This window comes from Tasmannia lanceolata, unplaced genomic scaffold (assembly GCF_043159265.1).
Source record: "Tasmannia lanceolata isolate RefF3 unplaced genomic scaffold, GAP_Taslan_0.1 ptg000019l, whole genome shotgun sequence".
NCBI classification, from domain to species: domain Eukaryota; kingdom Viridiplantae; phylum Streptophyta; class Magnoliopsida; order Canellales; family Winteraceae; genus Tasmannia; species Tasmannia lanceolata.
In genome coordinates, this window is record NW_027518696.1 from 2,273,190 (window position 1) to 2,288,587 (window position 15,398).

Consider the following 15,398-nt stretch of genomic DNA (forward strand, 5'->3'; position numbering starts at 1 on the left):
CAATACATACTTAGAAGTTAGAACAACAGAATTGATGAACAGAGCAAAGGCACTAAGCTTAGTTCTTTTATAAATGGCTGAACTGTACATATGGCATTTGAGAGACAAGATCATTAGAAATATAGATCTTCTAGGTCCCTAGGAGACTAAGAGGGATTTACTGTAAATCTAGGATCAGGGCAGTCGATCAACTTCTAAATTCATTATCTTATTGAGTTAGAATGTCATGATCACATATACAATAGATCTAACCAAAACTATTTTATAGATCCGTTGAATATAAACTGGTCCAACAATGAAATTAATCTAGAATAGAAAATAGACCAAAAATATATCGCGAATGGGCATTGTGGATGATTGGTCTGGGGCGGATCTTCTGCTGCCTTTTAGAATGATCCGCTCTTTGGAGGAAAAGATCTCATGTTGATTAGTTATAAGCAGCAGAGACCAACCCCTTTATTTATAGGGGGCACCTTTCGATCAGGTCTTCCACCCGGAATGGTTAGTTTGGGCAAATGACACAGGGATGGGGGAATCCCGCAATTTATTCTATTTCAAAAAAAAATCTTTTCTTGAACAATTTAATTAACTACTAATCCGAATGTAGTTAATTTAGGGCTACACTAAAACATTTCTGCCTAAGTTGCACTAAGTACACTTATATCCTTTATTGATTACTTGATCAATGGATAAATCCATTAATTACACTCAATCCTATTCTTCAATCCAGGCTGTTGATCTAAGATCAATGGTTGCCAACATAAGATCTTACATTTACAAGTCTACATAAAATCTTTTCTTGAACAATTTAATTAACTACTAATCCTAATGTAGTTAATTTAGGGCTACACTAAAACATTTATGTCTAACTAAGTTGCACTAATTACACTTATATCCTTTATTGATTACTTGATCAATGGATAAATCCATTAATTACACACTCAATCCTATTCTTCAATCCAGGCTGTTGATCTAAGATCAATGGTTGCCCACATAAGATCTTACATTTATAAAGTCTACATTCCAGATGACTAACGTCGTATTGGAGAGGTCGATGTGGAAGAAAAGGAGAATAAAAAGAATAATAATTATTCTAACGCACACTTTTTTTTTTCTTTTTTTTTGAATGGTTTCTAACATACGCTTGTTAAACTAACTTACGATAGAACCATAGTTCCAAAACTCCACCGCGTCGTCATGGACTCCTCCGAGTCGACTCCCTTTTTCCACATTTTGCCCAACACAGTCAATCAGAAGTCCTTTGACTCTCCTGATTTATGATACTGTCAATGGACTACTCGGCCGCCTCGAGTCAACTAGGATTTTCTTTAGCTGTGTTCTGACTCGCATCCACGTTTTGAAACATTGGATAAAACTATATTACACAGGTATCGAGGGCTTTCAGTCTGCTTAAGTAAAAAAATAGCAGGCTCCTTGATCAAATGACTCCCATCAATAGCAATGGATCCATGGCTTGTTTCTGCAACTCAGATACGTAGGAGTAAATACTAGACTCATTTATGCTTCTTGGATCAGATTCAAGGGACGACACCCAGAGGTCCACATTATCCGTATGCCTGCACATTTCTCGAATTGAATTGGCATCAAGGTCACCAATGAAGAACAAAGATGGAACAAGTGAATGAGGGAGACAGGAATAAGAAGCAGGAATCCGAGGTTGATAGCCATTTCCTTAAGACTCCAGACATTTTTTGAATGGTGGAAGGCCTTGGAGTTTCACTGTTTTGGGACTTATTTGTATATGATTGCATCAAGGGGGCATTCTTTGATTAGATGACTGAGATTCTTCCTTTGAAAGATTTGTCCCCATGCTTGTTATTTGGCCCCTCTGCATTCATGGAGTTTCCATTTTTAACAACTTAGTTGCAGAGAGAAATAAGTATAAGGACCGTACAAAGCTAAGAGCTGACGAAGAAAGTTGGGTCGTGAGTATGGGCTTCCTTGGGTCGGGCCTATTTCTTGGCCTAAACTAAAATTGCACTCTCTAGTCATATTTGCATAGTGATCAGGACCGTTGATCTGATGGCTTTCCTTCACCAAAACGTTGCTCGTCTTAAAATTGTGCTCACTAGGAGTAGGTGGCATTGAGAATTTTACAAATATGAAATTACCTGTTTCTCAAAACAGGTGTAAAATTACCTTTTAAAACACCTTAAGGGCACTCATTAGCAAATCCCTTTTATTATTTGAATATATTAACTAAATCACTTAATAATAGTTCTATTTATTAATGTAATATTTATTGCGGAGTACTTTAGTTTGTTAAAAATAATAAATTTTCAATGACATTAAATAAAGAGCATTTATTTTATTTTTTATTTTTGCTTTTCAGGATACTAAGAAAGCCCTTTTGCCAGTCAGATCGGGTTTCCATCACAAGTGTACCCTAGGAGTGGCTTCAGAAAATTCTAGTTGAACATGAGGATAACGGTGAAGAGGAGACCCCGGAACTTGGAAAATCAAATTGGCAGGAAGTTCCCAAGAAAACCTGGCCAAAGCGCTCACAAAGAGCCCATCACACCCCTTCAAAATTGGATGATTATGTAGTTCAGAGGTATTGATCCCTCTGTTCTCTTAGGCTTGGGGCTTGTCGCTCATTTTTGTTTAGCCTTGGTTCCCCCTTCTCGCTTGTTCTGAGTTAGGGCTAGTTTGTTTTTATTGTTCTATCTTTTTCTTTTTCTAATAAATCGGTAGGGGTCTCCGTTAAACCCCAGCTTACCCATAAAAATAAAAAAATAAAAAAAATTCTAAGGCGGAGAGGAGCCTTGCCAGACATACCCTGAGTTTACGAAAAAGCTGGAAAATTCATTTTCCATGCACACAAACAACCACTTTGGAAAGTAATCTAAATAAATCACACCAAAGACCAACAAGTCAATGGTAAGTTACGGTCATATTTTATGTATAGATGAATGCAATATTTCCAGAAGCTTTATGACCCAATGGCCCAATAGATAGCTAAACAGTTACAAATATATTCTTACAGAAGAGGCTTGGAAAACATCTGGAACGTCTATATTGGAAATTAAAAGACTCAGGGAGAAGGACTTACTTGCCCACTGCATGAGCCAAGTCATACTTACTGACCCGGCTTCGCAATTTGGGGTTAAAGAAACGGAAATGGTGCCCGGATTTTGGTGATAAAAGGATTGACAGATGTAGTATTCGAGTCGTACCTTTTTACAATGTATACAATTCACCCAGCTGAAGTAACACATTGCTCTCTTACTTCTACAAGACATCTTGCACCGTCTCCCATTGACTCAAACACCTTCTCCCGCCCAGATCTGCAAAGGTCCATGCCAGTTCCAAATCGTCATAGTAGTTATAGAGAATCAAAATCAGTTGTATCCCCCTATTCAAATAATGAGGGTGTTAAATCCACTGTAATAATTTTCCAAATAAGAGGTCTTTAACCCTGAAAAAAAAAAACCAACTAGTTGTCTAAGTCAGAAATCTCGCTTTGGTAGAACAGCCAAAACTGAGAACTTTATGATAGCCATTGTAAATAATTAGCATTGCTTCATAGGAACCTGATACTGGTAAAATTGAATAAGAATACCAAAACATGCAAGATTCACAAGTACATAGATGGTTTGTCTGTAATTATCGCCTCATCTGTTAAACTAGAGTTCTCCAAATGAAAAATACCAGTTAAACAAGAACGTGTTGTTCAAATACCATTTAAAAAAGACAGCTCTATTCAAAGCTTACTATCTTTCAAAGATTGGGTAGTGTTGCTGTTGCAAGTGTTTAGACTTTAGACTGGCTTTATGCATCGGCCAAGTTTTGCCCCTGTTGTAACTATGTTTCTCTTCTAGCAATGAATTTCCTATTTATTGTTAAAGAAAGAAAAAAAAAAGGAAAAGAAAATACTAGCTCCCTCACCAGAAATTAGAATTGGGGTCAACATTGCTGTGCTAATCCCATTGAGGCCATTTGATAGATCCAGTCGACCCCTTCCTCATGTTTGATGGGCCAAATTTATCCGCGGAATTATGCCATATCATCTCCATCTGACATGAAGAAATGAAAATCATCAGCATTCAGCAGTGCATTCCAATGTGTGACTAGAATTATGCCCAATGAAGCACGGATACGGGTACGGGGTGCAGGTACGACACGATATAGGTACGTGCAGACGTGATTTTTTTTAAAAAAATAGGATACGGGTACGTTGGGGGTACGCTGAATATAATATATTTTATATATTTATTATATATTTATAAAGATAAAAAAATTAAATATTTTGTTAAAGAATTGAAACAATTTAATTGGAGAACAAACAAATAACAATAACATCATCAAAATCTAATATTACTTCACCAAAATCTAATATTACTTCTAAGTTGTTAGGTTTTTAGTTACGGGATATATATATATATATATATATATATATATATATATATATATATATATATATATATATATATTTTGATATATTCAACCCCCCTTTTGCTAATTGGGACAGCCCCTCTGTTATATATCTGTAATTCTCGATTTAATTTGAACCGGGTGCGCACCCGATACATACACAAACCCGAGTGCGTACCCAGTACGCACCCAGAGAGTACCCAAGAGCACCCACACCCGATACGCACCCGACATGGGTACATGGGCCTCCGGAGAGTACCCGTGCTTCTTAGATTATGCCAGTAATGAGTACTGAGACTAAAAATTTTATCGCAGAATTTTGTGAGCATTCCAATTTGAAGACTAGGTTTAAAAGAAAGGCTAGAGTGTAGATTCAGCAAAAGTGTTTTCAGTGCTAACGTCGTTTTCTGAATTCCATGACCAAAGGCATCATATTGATCCAATCAATGATTGTTTGGAAAGATACAATTGAAATTCCAAAGTTGCACAAACAATTGGGGTCCAGAATCTAATTTAAAGGACAGTTCTGATTCTCTAAAATATTTCAATATCTTTGTTCTTTTTTTTTAATGGCTCTAAAATATTTCAATATCTCACGACCAAAACAAGATTTCTTCATGTATTGTTGCTTTTTTAAAGTAGGATACTTGAACAGAAGCATGAAGGAATTATAGACCTACCTCACCCACAATTACCGTGTCCCCTTCTTTAACTCCTTGTTTGATGAGAGATTTGTTCACACCACAAGCCTCTAAAACATGTTGGAACCGTCTTAGAGACTCTGTATACCTGTTCCATAAAATTTACAATATGAGTATGCTCAGACATTGTACAAAAGCAAAAAAAAGGAATTTCTCCTCCTTTTTTTAATTTCAATCCACCCGCTTTTGTTATTATCATTTCTTAAGAGTTATTTTAAAAATGAATGAAATGCCGTTTTCATGTTTTGCTTCGACAAACCAATGAACGAGAAGGAGAAAAGAAGAACAACATGCAAGGAGAGAGACAGAGAGAGAGACAAAAGGGAGAGAGAAACTGGAAAAGAAAAACGATCAAAAACCTCTTCCAAGCATTCTGGTTAGGGTGTTTCACTTCTGCAAAAAATGGAACAAAACTGCAACTCCCACAACCACACACGGAAAGCAAAATCGAAATAACTCCGCTACACAACCCTTCTCGTTGCACCTCGCCGCGAGAGAGACAGGTCCGACCTCCCCCTCGTCGAAGTCATCAAGAGATCCCAGCACAATCGATGTTTTTAACCTCCAAAGCCTGACGAAGCACACCTCCTCTCCTTCGAACTCCGCCTCAACAACAAACTCAAGGACAGGACGAAGCATTTCAATCTAAAAGTACTTGAAGAACGTCCCATGGTGATGGTGAAGGCAAAAAAAACCCCAATCACACATCCTGAGTTGGGAGATCATTGAATGGGACAATGCAAGGCATTGAAGTGAATAAATGACAATGCTTATGAGATCAAATTATCCAAGCAATTGTGTATTGACTATCGACAACACCTTTATGCTCCAATTCTTTCGACAGAAAAAGTTACGAGAAAAAAAAAAGAACGTAAAATATGTTACACCCATTTTACGCCGAAAGAAATGGAGCTTGTGTTTTACGCCCAATTTTAAGTGAAAAAAGAGAGTAAAATATGTTACACCCATTTTATGTCTAAAGAAACGGAGCCTTAGGACGCGTCCAGCAGTCAGGAATTTTCTTTTCATGATAAGTCAGTGTCTCCAAGTGGAGAGAGAGGGAAAGTGCCGGTGAAGTGGCTAAAAATCAAGAAACAAAAATCGGGAAACTAGTGTCTCCAAGTGTTGAGAAGTGGCTAAAAACCAGGAAACAAAAAACTCTCCTCAAAATAGGATCAACTTTTTCCTGGTTTTTAGCCACTTCCCACCGGCCTACCCCTCTCTCACCACTTGGAGACACTGATTTATCATTAAAAAAAAGTCCTTGCAGCCAGACATGGCGTTAATGTAAAATAACTCTTTCCGGAGGGTAATTGTGAGCTTGTTAAAATTCATCTCACAGAATTTGTGGACTGAAACCTTAAATACTCTAGAATTTCTGGAGGCGTGAAATTTGGTCGACAAATTTCAGGTAGGTTCTGAACATTGAAGAGCCTGAAAATTTCAGGGCACTGAAATTTCAGATTAAAGGTTCTGCAGATGTTGCAGCAGTTAGAAACTGTAAATTTAATTGGAGTCCTGCTTGCATCAGAAGCGAAGACAATTAAGCATCATCTCTATTGTTAATGATGCAATTATAAATTATTAATTCGATGATGCAGCTTCACGGAATGATTATAGGACAATAACATGAAGACCACGGTGACAAAAGAAAAGATAAAGGATGAGTAATAGAAAATCATACTTCCAGTTAGTCATTTGAACAAATCGTTGTATCCCAGCTCCGATTACATGCCAAGTATTTGAGCTGCTCTCATAAGAGATTACAAAGTCACCCATTGAAGCACTTCTTTGTTTATTTACCATGTCCGCAACATGGTTCAGATCTACGGGTTCTGTCCAACCTGCAACAGATGTAACATATCAAAGATTGCTATCGGACAAAAAAGCATCAGAAGATATTAACGTCATTTGGAACACTTATCACATCTAAGACAAATAAACTAGAATGCTCACAACACTATAACAAGCTTCTTCAATAGAAAATAATACAGGGACAAACCAACACCTAATAAACGGCCATGTGATGCATGAGTATTTGTTTTAATGAAACAAGCATAAGGACAGTCACAATCTGGCCTTTGCCTAAAATGAGTTGTAGGAAATGACTAGCATGAACACGGGAAGGATATAAGATGAGAAAACAGAAAACAGAAACCAAAACAAACATGCAAGAACAAGTTCCAAGACAACAAAGTGCAAGCTTAATATAAGTCTAAGCATTCAAAAAAATCTCAAGTTGGTGCTATCCCTATTTCTGGAGAAAGTACATCATAAGTAAATATTTCAAAAAGTATTCAGTATCAATACACAAAATAAGAAAAACAAAACTAATTAAGTGCCAGAATGCTGTGCCTCTGCTTATTTTAAGGTTGAAAGAGCAAATGGCCTATATCAACTTGACGAAAAAACTCAAGAAACCAAGAGATCATTCATAAGATTGTAAATCTGCGGTATATAAAATAATTATGAATCCATGAGAGGACAAATATTTTCAAACTTATCATTCTTTCTTCTTTTTTTTGGAGATAGGCGTATCTTTCTTATTTTAACTACCAGTTAAAAGGAATAGTGAGAATGAATCAAAGACAAAAACAAGAAATTGCGACCTTCAGCTTCCTCATTGGCTTCTAATGATTTCCGTAGTAGTTCATACGCAGCACAAACCACATCGTGGGTCCCCTGCCTGTTTAATGCACTCATGCAAAAAGGATGGATGCCACGAGCTTGCAAGTTTTCCTCAAATAAAGACCACTTGTCAGATGCCTCTGGAAGATCTGTTTTGTTATATGCAACTATATAAGGCTTTTCTGCAAGCCCTGGGCTAAATAAGTCCAGTTCCAGACGAACTGCATCAAACTCGTACTCTGGCTGCTCTGCTGACCCATCAACAACATGCACCTAAGCCTCCAAAGAGACAAGGAGTTTTATTAGTTTATTTTGAGGGACCCAGAATGCTTTAATAACAACAATGACAAATGACAATAATAATAATAACAACAATAGAGATTATCAAGAATCATGCTCATAAGAAAGCAATGACAAATCAAAAGGTCATACTGGTTAAGGAAGTAAGAAGATAAAGATAAGAGTATAAATATTGAGTATTCGCAGGTATGTGATTAATCATCTTTAAGGAGATCAAACTTGTTTAGTTGTTTAACAGTCATCATCTCAAAACATTGGGGATGGCATCATTAACTACATTCAGCACTTAGACGGACAGTAGTGTTTTGTACATGTCAGGCTGCCGCAAACCTCCTTTTAGTAGAAAAGATATTTTGGGTATGGTAAAGTGAAAGATTAAAAACCTAGGAGAAAACCCCCAAAACTCCGATTGACTAAAACTGGAGTAAGCATAACAATAGAAAATAAGAAGCACAATATTGGAACTCTAAAAATTTTCACTTTGATGATTTTTTAATCAACCTAAGGATAGTGACATGACAAGTGGAGGACAGAGTTGCAAATATATACATTTTAGAATTGACAACCCAAATTTTATTTGTAAAGAGAAAAAAGATTGCAGAAGAAAACATAAGCTCAGTATGACATGAGGTGTCCCTGCTGAGATACCATAATACACAGAAACATAAAAAAATTCCAATTTTTCAGTAAGACAGATGCCAAACTTGGCCCTCCACTTCCTGCCATGAATCTCCAGTTTCTACAAACATTTTACTCAAACAAGCATGCCAACAACGAAAAGCTAATTTCTACCAAAATAGGAAGAATATGAACTGGCAATCCTCTGAACACCAAAATGAGCAAAATTTTTGTTAGCCACTATTCCTATAGGACCTATATCCAGCGGACAAGCTTTTTGCAAAAACTATCATAAAACCTATGGAGGCAAAAGATATAGCTATTGAAGGATCAAGTGCGAATTGGACCAGTAACTCGCCACCTCATGGGAAATAGGTTGAGGGAATGCAAAGAAAGTCATCTCATGCGGGTATTGACATGCCGCATCAAGAACATATGAAGGGAGTTTCTCTCAAAACATAATTGTTTAATACCCCACTAAACCAAGGAACATATAGGGGATAAAGTCTCTATCATCTAATCAGGCTTCCACCACAGCAAAGGAATAACAATCACTATGATTACATAAAGGGATTACAAGTTCACATCGAGAGGCAAAAACAGCCCCCCCAAAAAAAGTGAGTCTCGCTTTGGCAGACAATCATCCAAGTTGTTCGCACTTTTGAGGAATAAGCAAAAAAAGAAAGACTCTAATCTCATCAATAAATGAGGTAAGTACCCAGGGACTGTCACTAATGACCTTGGACCACAAAATAATGTTAGACGAGTTGCCTTCCACCTCCAAAGCTCCCCCCATCTTGTTACGGAAGATGATTAATCCCCGATGTAGGTCACGTACCTCGGACTCGAAGGGGTCAATACTCAATAGATTCCAAAAAGCTGCAGAGAATAATTCACATGAACATTGGCATATTGATTTTTCTTTCCAACACAAAGACACATGCCAATTAGTATATTCATTATTATTCAGACGTTGATTGCCCGTTAATGCGGATAAGAGAAGATTATGACAAATGGTTGTCTCATCTCATGAAGAAATAAGAAACAAAGGAATGCTGCTAGATCATGTACATAAGCCATGTACATATCAATGATTTCAATATATTTTCTCTGTCCATAAAAACTGTATTTTGAGTCACTTGATTGCACTTTAGTGGTCACAATGAAGAACACGTGATTTTGAATTTATTACCAAGTCTTGCATCAAGTGTTGTAACCATGTATGTTCCTACTCATGATCATTTTGCTGATATCTTCTCAACAGATGTTATGAAAGAATGGCAACATTTTTTGATTGATGAGCTATCTCTGTTTCAAAGAAAATATTAGCTTGAACAGGAGGGCTCGAAACAATGTTAACTGTATTTAAAAGCACAAGGACACTTGTCTTTTCCTCTAATAATTACATGCATCTTTCTCAAGCATGTTCAACCTACAAGATCAAAAATGATGTTAATTGTACTTATAAGCCCAAGGGCACTTGTCTTTTCCTCTAGTAATGATGTTAATTGTACTTATATGTCTTTACCAAACATGTTCAACCTACGAGATCAATATAGAAGTTCAACCATTTCCATCTCCCATTCTTTGTCGCCTTACTTCTTCGTCTCTTGCAATTTGATAAAGCTGGGTCTCTTTAGATGATCCACTACTTCTAGGAAACATTTGATATAATTTGACTGGGATTGAGTCTTGTGCCCTAGCAAGCTGGACCTACACATTGTTGAGGTCATGATTGAAGCAAAATAAAAGTGCTCTAATACCAAATAATGCTAAGTGAAAAATTGTTGTGGAGTGTTCTCTATGGTTTCAAAGGGATGAAACCGAAATTGAACCAAATAATGCCAAACAAATGGCTGTGAAAGCTAATTTCCAATTTCAAGGGTATGAAGTCGAAGGTTGAAAGTGGGATTTGATTCTTGCACTAGAAAAGAAAAGGATAGAGCTGAACCAAGAATATATGTTACATACCATGCAATATCAAGGGATTGTCTTGTCTTCTATAGTTGAAGACTGGAAACCTTCATTCCAAAAGATTGTTTTCATGGTATAGACATTAATAACATTGCAAGTTCTCATGTGCTAAATTTAGAGTTAACATGATTGTCAATAGATTAGATCCGCACGGATATGCACATGCATTTGAGATTGAGTTCAGTGCTTGGCCAATTTTATAATCGGAAGCATGAATTTAAATTTCGGTTTTGGATTCGGACATAGCCGAAACTGGAAATTTCGGACGAAATTCGGTGAAAAATCAAAGAAAATTTCATTATTGTACCGGATTTTGGCTGAAATTCGGTAAAAAAATCAAAGCAAATTTCATTATTGTACTGAAATTTCAGCCGAAATTTGTTACTCTGGCTGAAATCTAGGGTTTGGGTGATTTTGGTTTCAGTCCCAACCGAAATCCGAATTTTCGGTATTTCGGCCGAGATTTAAAATCATGATTGGAATTTGGAAGTACCTTACAATTGTTCATTGTTGGTATAATTTGCACTTCTACAGAATCACCATTGGGACTAAATACAAAATTTTCAAGGATAGGGCAAAACAATGCAAACCATAATCCTTCAGCAACATTATTAAGGAGCTCAAGGGAAGATAATTGTCATACCACAGAACCATATAACACAATTTAACATTGAGAGATTTAATTATTGAATTTAGATGAATAAATGTAAAATATAATCTAAGTAGCATCTTCAAAGTTTGGAAAAATAAAATTAATCTAACAATTTAAGACACCATTAAAAAAAAGAAATAAAAAGAAGCTAACAATTTAAGATAAGTGTATACCAGGACAGAACATCTTTCAGTGTGCCGTAAAAATTCGTGACCTAAACCAAAACCCCGGTGTGCACCTTCAAGTAAACCTGGCAGATCTGCTACAACCATTGTGGCATCATAATCTAATGAGACTACTCCCAAATTTGGAAGTAAAGTTGTAAATGGATAATTTGCTATAGTTGGTTGAGCAGCACTTATAGCACTGAGGAGTGTGCTTTTCCCAGCATTTGGAGCTCCAACTATCCCAACATCAGCAACCAACTTTAGCTCCAAATCCAACCACCTTACCAAGAATAATGCTAATGTGAGAAAAAAGTGTTTTGAACAGTAACAATGCATACATTAGTCAATGCTGATATTGTGAATTCTACAAAAGACAATAGTAGTAACAAAAACTCACAATTCAGCACCCTCTTCTCCATTCTCCGCAATCTTTGGCACCTTATTCGTCCCTGATTTAAAAGAGGCATTCCCTCTCCCACCCCTCCCACCAGGCAAAAGCAGAGCCCTCTGCCCAGGATGCAACAACTCCATCAAAAAATCCCCTTCTCCCACCTCTCCTTTCACAGCCTCTCTAATCACAGTCCCGGGCGCCACCTTCACCACCACATCCTCTCCTTTAGCCCCTACTTGTTTCTTCCCCTGCCCATGACTCCCTCTCCCAGCCCTAAAATGTATGTTCTTCCTAAAAGGAAGCAATGAATTCATGGACCCATCCACCTCAACATACACATTCCCTCCCCTCCCTCCATCTCCGCCGGACGGCCCACCTAACGGCACGTACTTCTCTCTGCGAAATGCCACAACCCCATTGCCACCGTCCCCGGCCTTCACGTAGATCTTCGTCCTGTCAAAGCATCTCATCACAGCTGGCACTCCTTTCTCCTTCTCTTCTTCCTCTGTAAAATCTCCACCATACTCCAAAAAGAATCTTTCATCTTCCTCATCATCATAATCAGTAGAATCAATGCCAATCGAGATCTTTTTCTCAAGCCGTAATCTGTCTAAAATCTCTTCTTCAGAACCCGAATCTGGAAAATACTGATTCTCTGAGCGATTCTTCTTCTTCGAAATCTTTGTCGGCGTCAATTCAGATACTTTAATCTCGCTAGGGTTTTGATTGGCATTATCATTATAAGAATCAGTCGAAGCAATGCCAATCGAGATCTTTTTCGCATTTCCATCCAAGAAATCAAGCCCTAATCCGTCAAAAATCTCTTCTTCAGAACGTAAATCTGCCAAATACTGCTTCTCTGATGGAATTTTCTTCTTAAAAATCTTCGCCGGGGTCGTATCAGAGAGCTTAATCTCGCTAGGGTTTTGATTGTGGAATTCGAATGGAGAAAATAAAGAATCGTCTTTTGGGGGAAGGCGAGTGTAGGTCGTGGCTTCTCCGCCTGATCCGTAAATTGGAGGGATTTTGTTTGAGCTGGTTCCAGTTTTGAGATTAGGGTTAGGGTTTCGAGAGAGCTTTTTCGGAGTGTTTTTACGGGTCTTAGATCGAGAAGAATCAGCTGCAAAAGGACGGAGATGAGAGAATAAAGTTGCTACAGAGGCCATTCGCATTTAACACAAGAAGAAGAAGAAGGCGCGGCAAAACGAGAGGGGGGAGGGTTTAGATTATCCCCTTTTTATTATTATTTTTCTCGCGATAAGACATGATTACGTGTAGAGATCTTGTTTCGCCACGTGTATCAAAAAGATTGGAGGAAAACATAGGTGGAGGAAATCGGATGATGATCTGGACCATCCATCTAGTGGGCCCATGGAGATAGGATTGATCAAGACAACAAGAGGTCCACCATTTATGTATAGATATATGGATGAATGAATCCCCGTTGTTGGATTACCCTCGTAAGTGAATAATGTCTTCAAGACTACAAGAAAGAGAGGTCTCTCTATGAGACATGTTAAGAGTGTTGAATAGTCCATACACTAAGGTCTACAACACAATGGCATGCAGCAACAGGTATATGCTTTGAGGCCTTCTTAGTGGAGTCCCACAGGTTTTGTCTGGTACACCGAGGAAGGGCAGAATTTTGGGGCAAAACCATTTCACATGAATCTACCTACCCTTTATTATCTTACCCTTCCAGCAGGGAAAACTAAGTAGGATAATTGATTTCCAGTGTTTCAATATGCAGGGTATTATTAGATTGGTGGCGGATAGAGACTTGGACAATCTCATTGTGGAGTATGACTCCCTCGATGATCGGACGAGAAATCTCCTCTTCCTTAGTGATTTTTAGAGTTAGTTGAGGAGATCCGCAATCATGAAGAGGGTCATTCAATCCATTTCCTCCGTGTCAAGAGAATGGCAAATGAGAGGCGGATGAGCTCACAAGTGAGGGCATATGGCTAGATCAGCCCTAGAGATTTTTTATTTTCCTCCACCTTGAGATTTCAAGTGTTGGTTATATTTTCTTCTCTTTTTCTTAGTAATCTTTGCCGCCTAGACTTTCTCGGCCATGGCCCGCTAGATCAGTGGACTCAATCACCTAAAAGCATGGAACATGAATAATGCATAATGCACACTCAAGTGGACCCGTGTAGAATGTACAGCCAAGATCACCTAAAGTGAGTCGCACGAAAGGTGTCTCAAACGCACTACCCTGTGTAATGTGGACGTGACGGTGGTCTAATAGAGCCCCCACGTTCTAAGAAAGAGACATGCAAGGAATTAATGCAAAGAAGCAGCCATGATTATTGACTAGATGTTTTTTCCATGTAAAAAGACAAAAAAATATATAAAAAAAAAAAAAAATTTCCCTTCTATGAGAAAGGACGATCAACAATACTAGTGACAATTCAGAAGATCACCAAAATCTTCAGTATACACGTTTTACATTTTACTAGTAGATGCTATGTGATAAGCACGTGAAGAGAGACAGTATGCAACTTATTAAGGCCGTACGGATATCAATATCTTAAAATCTTGAGTTTCCTCAAAATCCTGGACGGGAGACGAGATAAGATAAGAAGGAAAGCCTCCGTCGTTTTCTAATTTCTCGCCCCTCTTTTTGTCAAGCGAAAGAGTAGGAGATCGTCCCATGTTTTCAGATTTTAGAAATCTCGGGATGGGGAAGAGATTTCTAAAACATAGATTGATAAGGATTGTAAAATCTAGAATTTTACACCGCTTTCAAACTAAAACCTAGATTCTAACATCCACGTATCTAAATTGCCCCATTGTGTTTCTAATTACTAACCCCAGGAAGTATGCAACTTACTACATTTGTGGGGTCTATTTGGATGCACAATATCTAGGCATCGTCTGGATTTCGTAGGGATTTGGGATGCCATGTCATCCAAATCCTCTATTTGGTGAGGTTGCAAGGAGAGAAGATTCCCGCCGTTGTGACATTCCTGTAGGCTCCCGTGAATGTCTCCAAAATCAAGGGCATTTCACATGCAAAACCCGAAATTTATCATCTCTCTCTAGAAATTAACCATCTCTCTCATCCTCAGCCACACCGGTTGAAAAATCCTTGCTCAAATGCATCTCACTGGAAAATCCATTTGCCTAGTCGTAGCCGAATCTCGTGTTCCCCCCTTCTCTCTGGGTATTATTAGATTGGTGGTGGGAGACTTGGACAACCTCATTGTGGAGTCTGACTCCCTCCCTCGATATTATGGACGAGAAATCTCCTCTTCCTTGGTGATTTTTAGAGTTAGTTGAGGAGATCCGCAATCATGAAGAGGGTCATTCAATCCATTTCCTCCGTGTCAAGAGATTGGCAAATGAGAGGCGGATGAGCTCGCAAGTGAGGGCATATGGCTAGATCAGCCCTAGAGATTTTTTATTTTCCTCCACCTTGAGATTTCAAGTGTTGGTTATATTTTCTTCTCTTTTTCTTAGTAATCTTTGCCGCCTAGACTTTCTCGGCCATGGCCCGCTAGATCAGTGGACTCAATCACCTAAAAGCATGGAACATGAATAATGCATAATGCACACTCAAGTGGACC

The 15,398-nt window shown here is 38.1% G+C and overlaps 1 protein-coding gene across 1 annotated transcript; it reads right to left on the reverse strand.

The window, feature by feature from the left end:
* Positions 1–2,895: 2,895 nt before the first annotated feature.
* EMB269 (GTP1/OBG family protein) lies at positions 2,896–13,066 on the reverse strand. The gene is made up of 7 exons (XM_077362095.1): positions 11,833–13,066; positions 11,442–11,715; positions 7,706–7,997; positions 6,781–6,940; positions 5,076–5,184; positions 3,910–4,037; positions 2,896–3,308 (listed from the first exon to the last, which is right to left on the reverse strand). The coding sequence occupies exons 1-6, from the start codon at positions 12,996–12,998 to the stop codon at positions 3,942–3,944; spliced, it is 2,097 nt and encodes a 698-aa protein (XP_077218210.1). The 5' UTR covers positions 12,999–13,066; the 3' UTR covers positions 2,896–3,308; positions 3,910–3,941.
* Between the last annotated feature and the right edge of the window lie 2,332 nt (positions 13,067–15,398).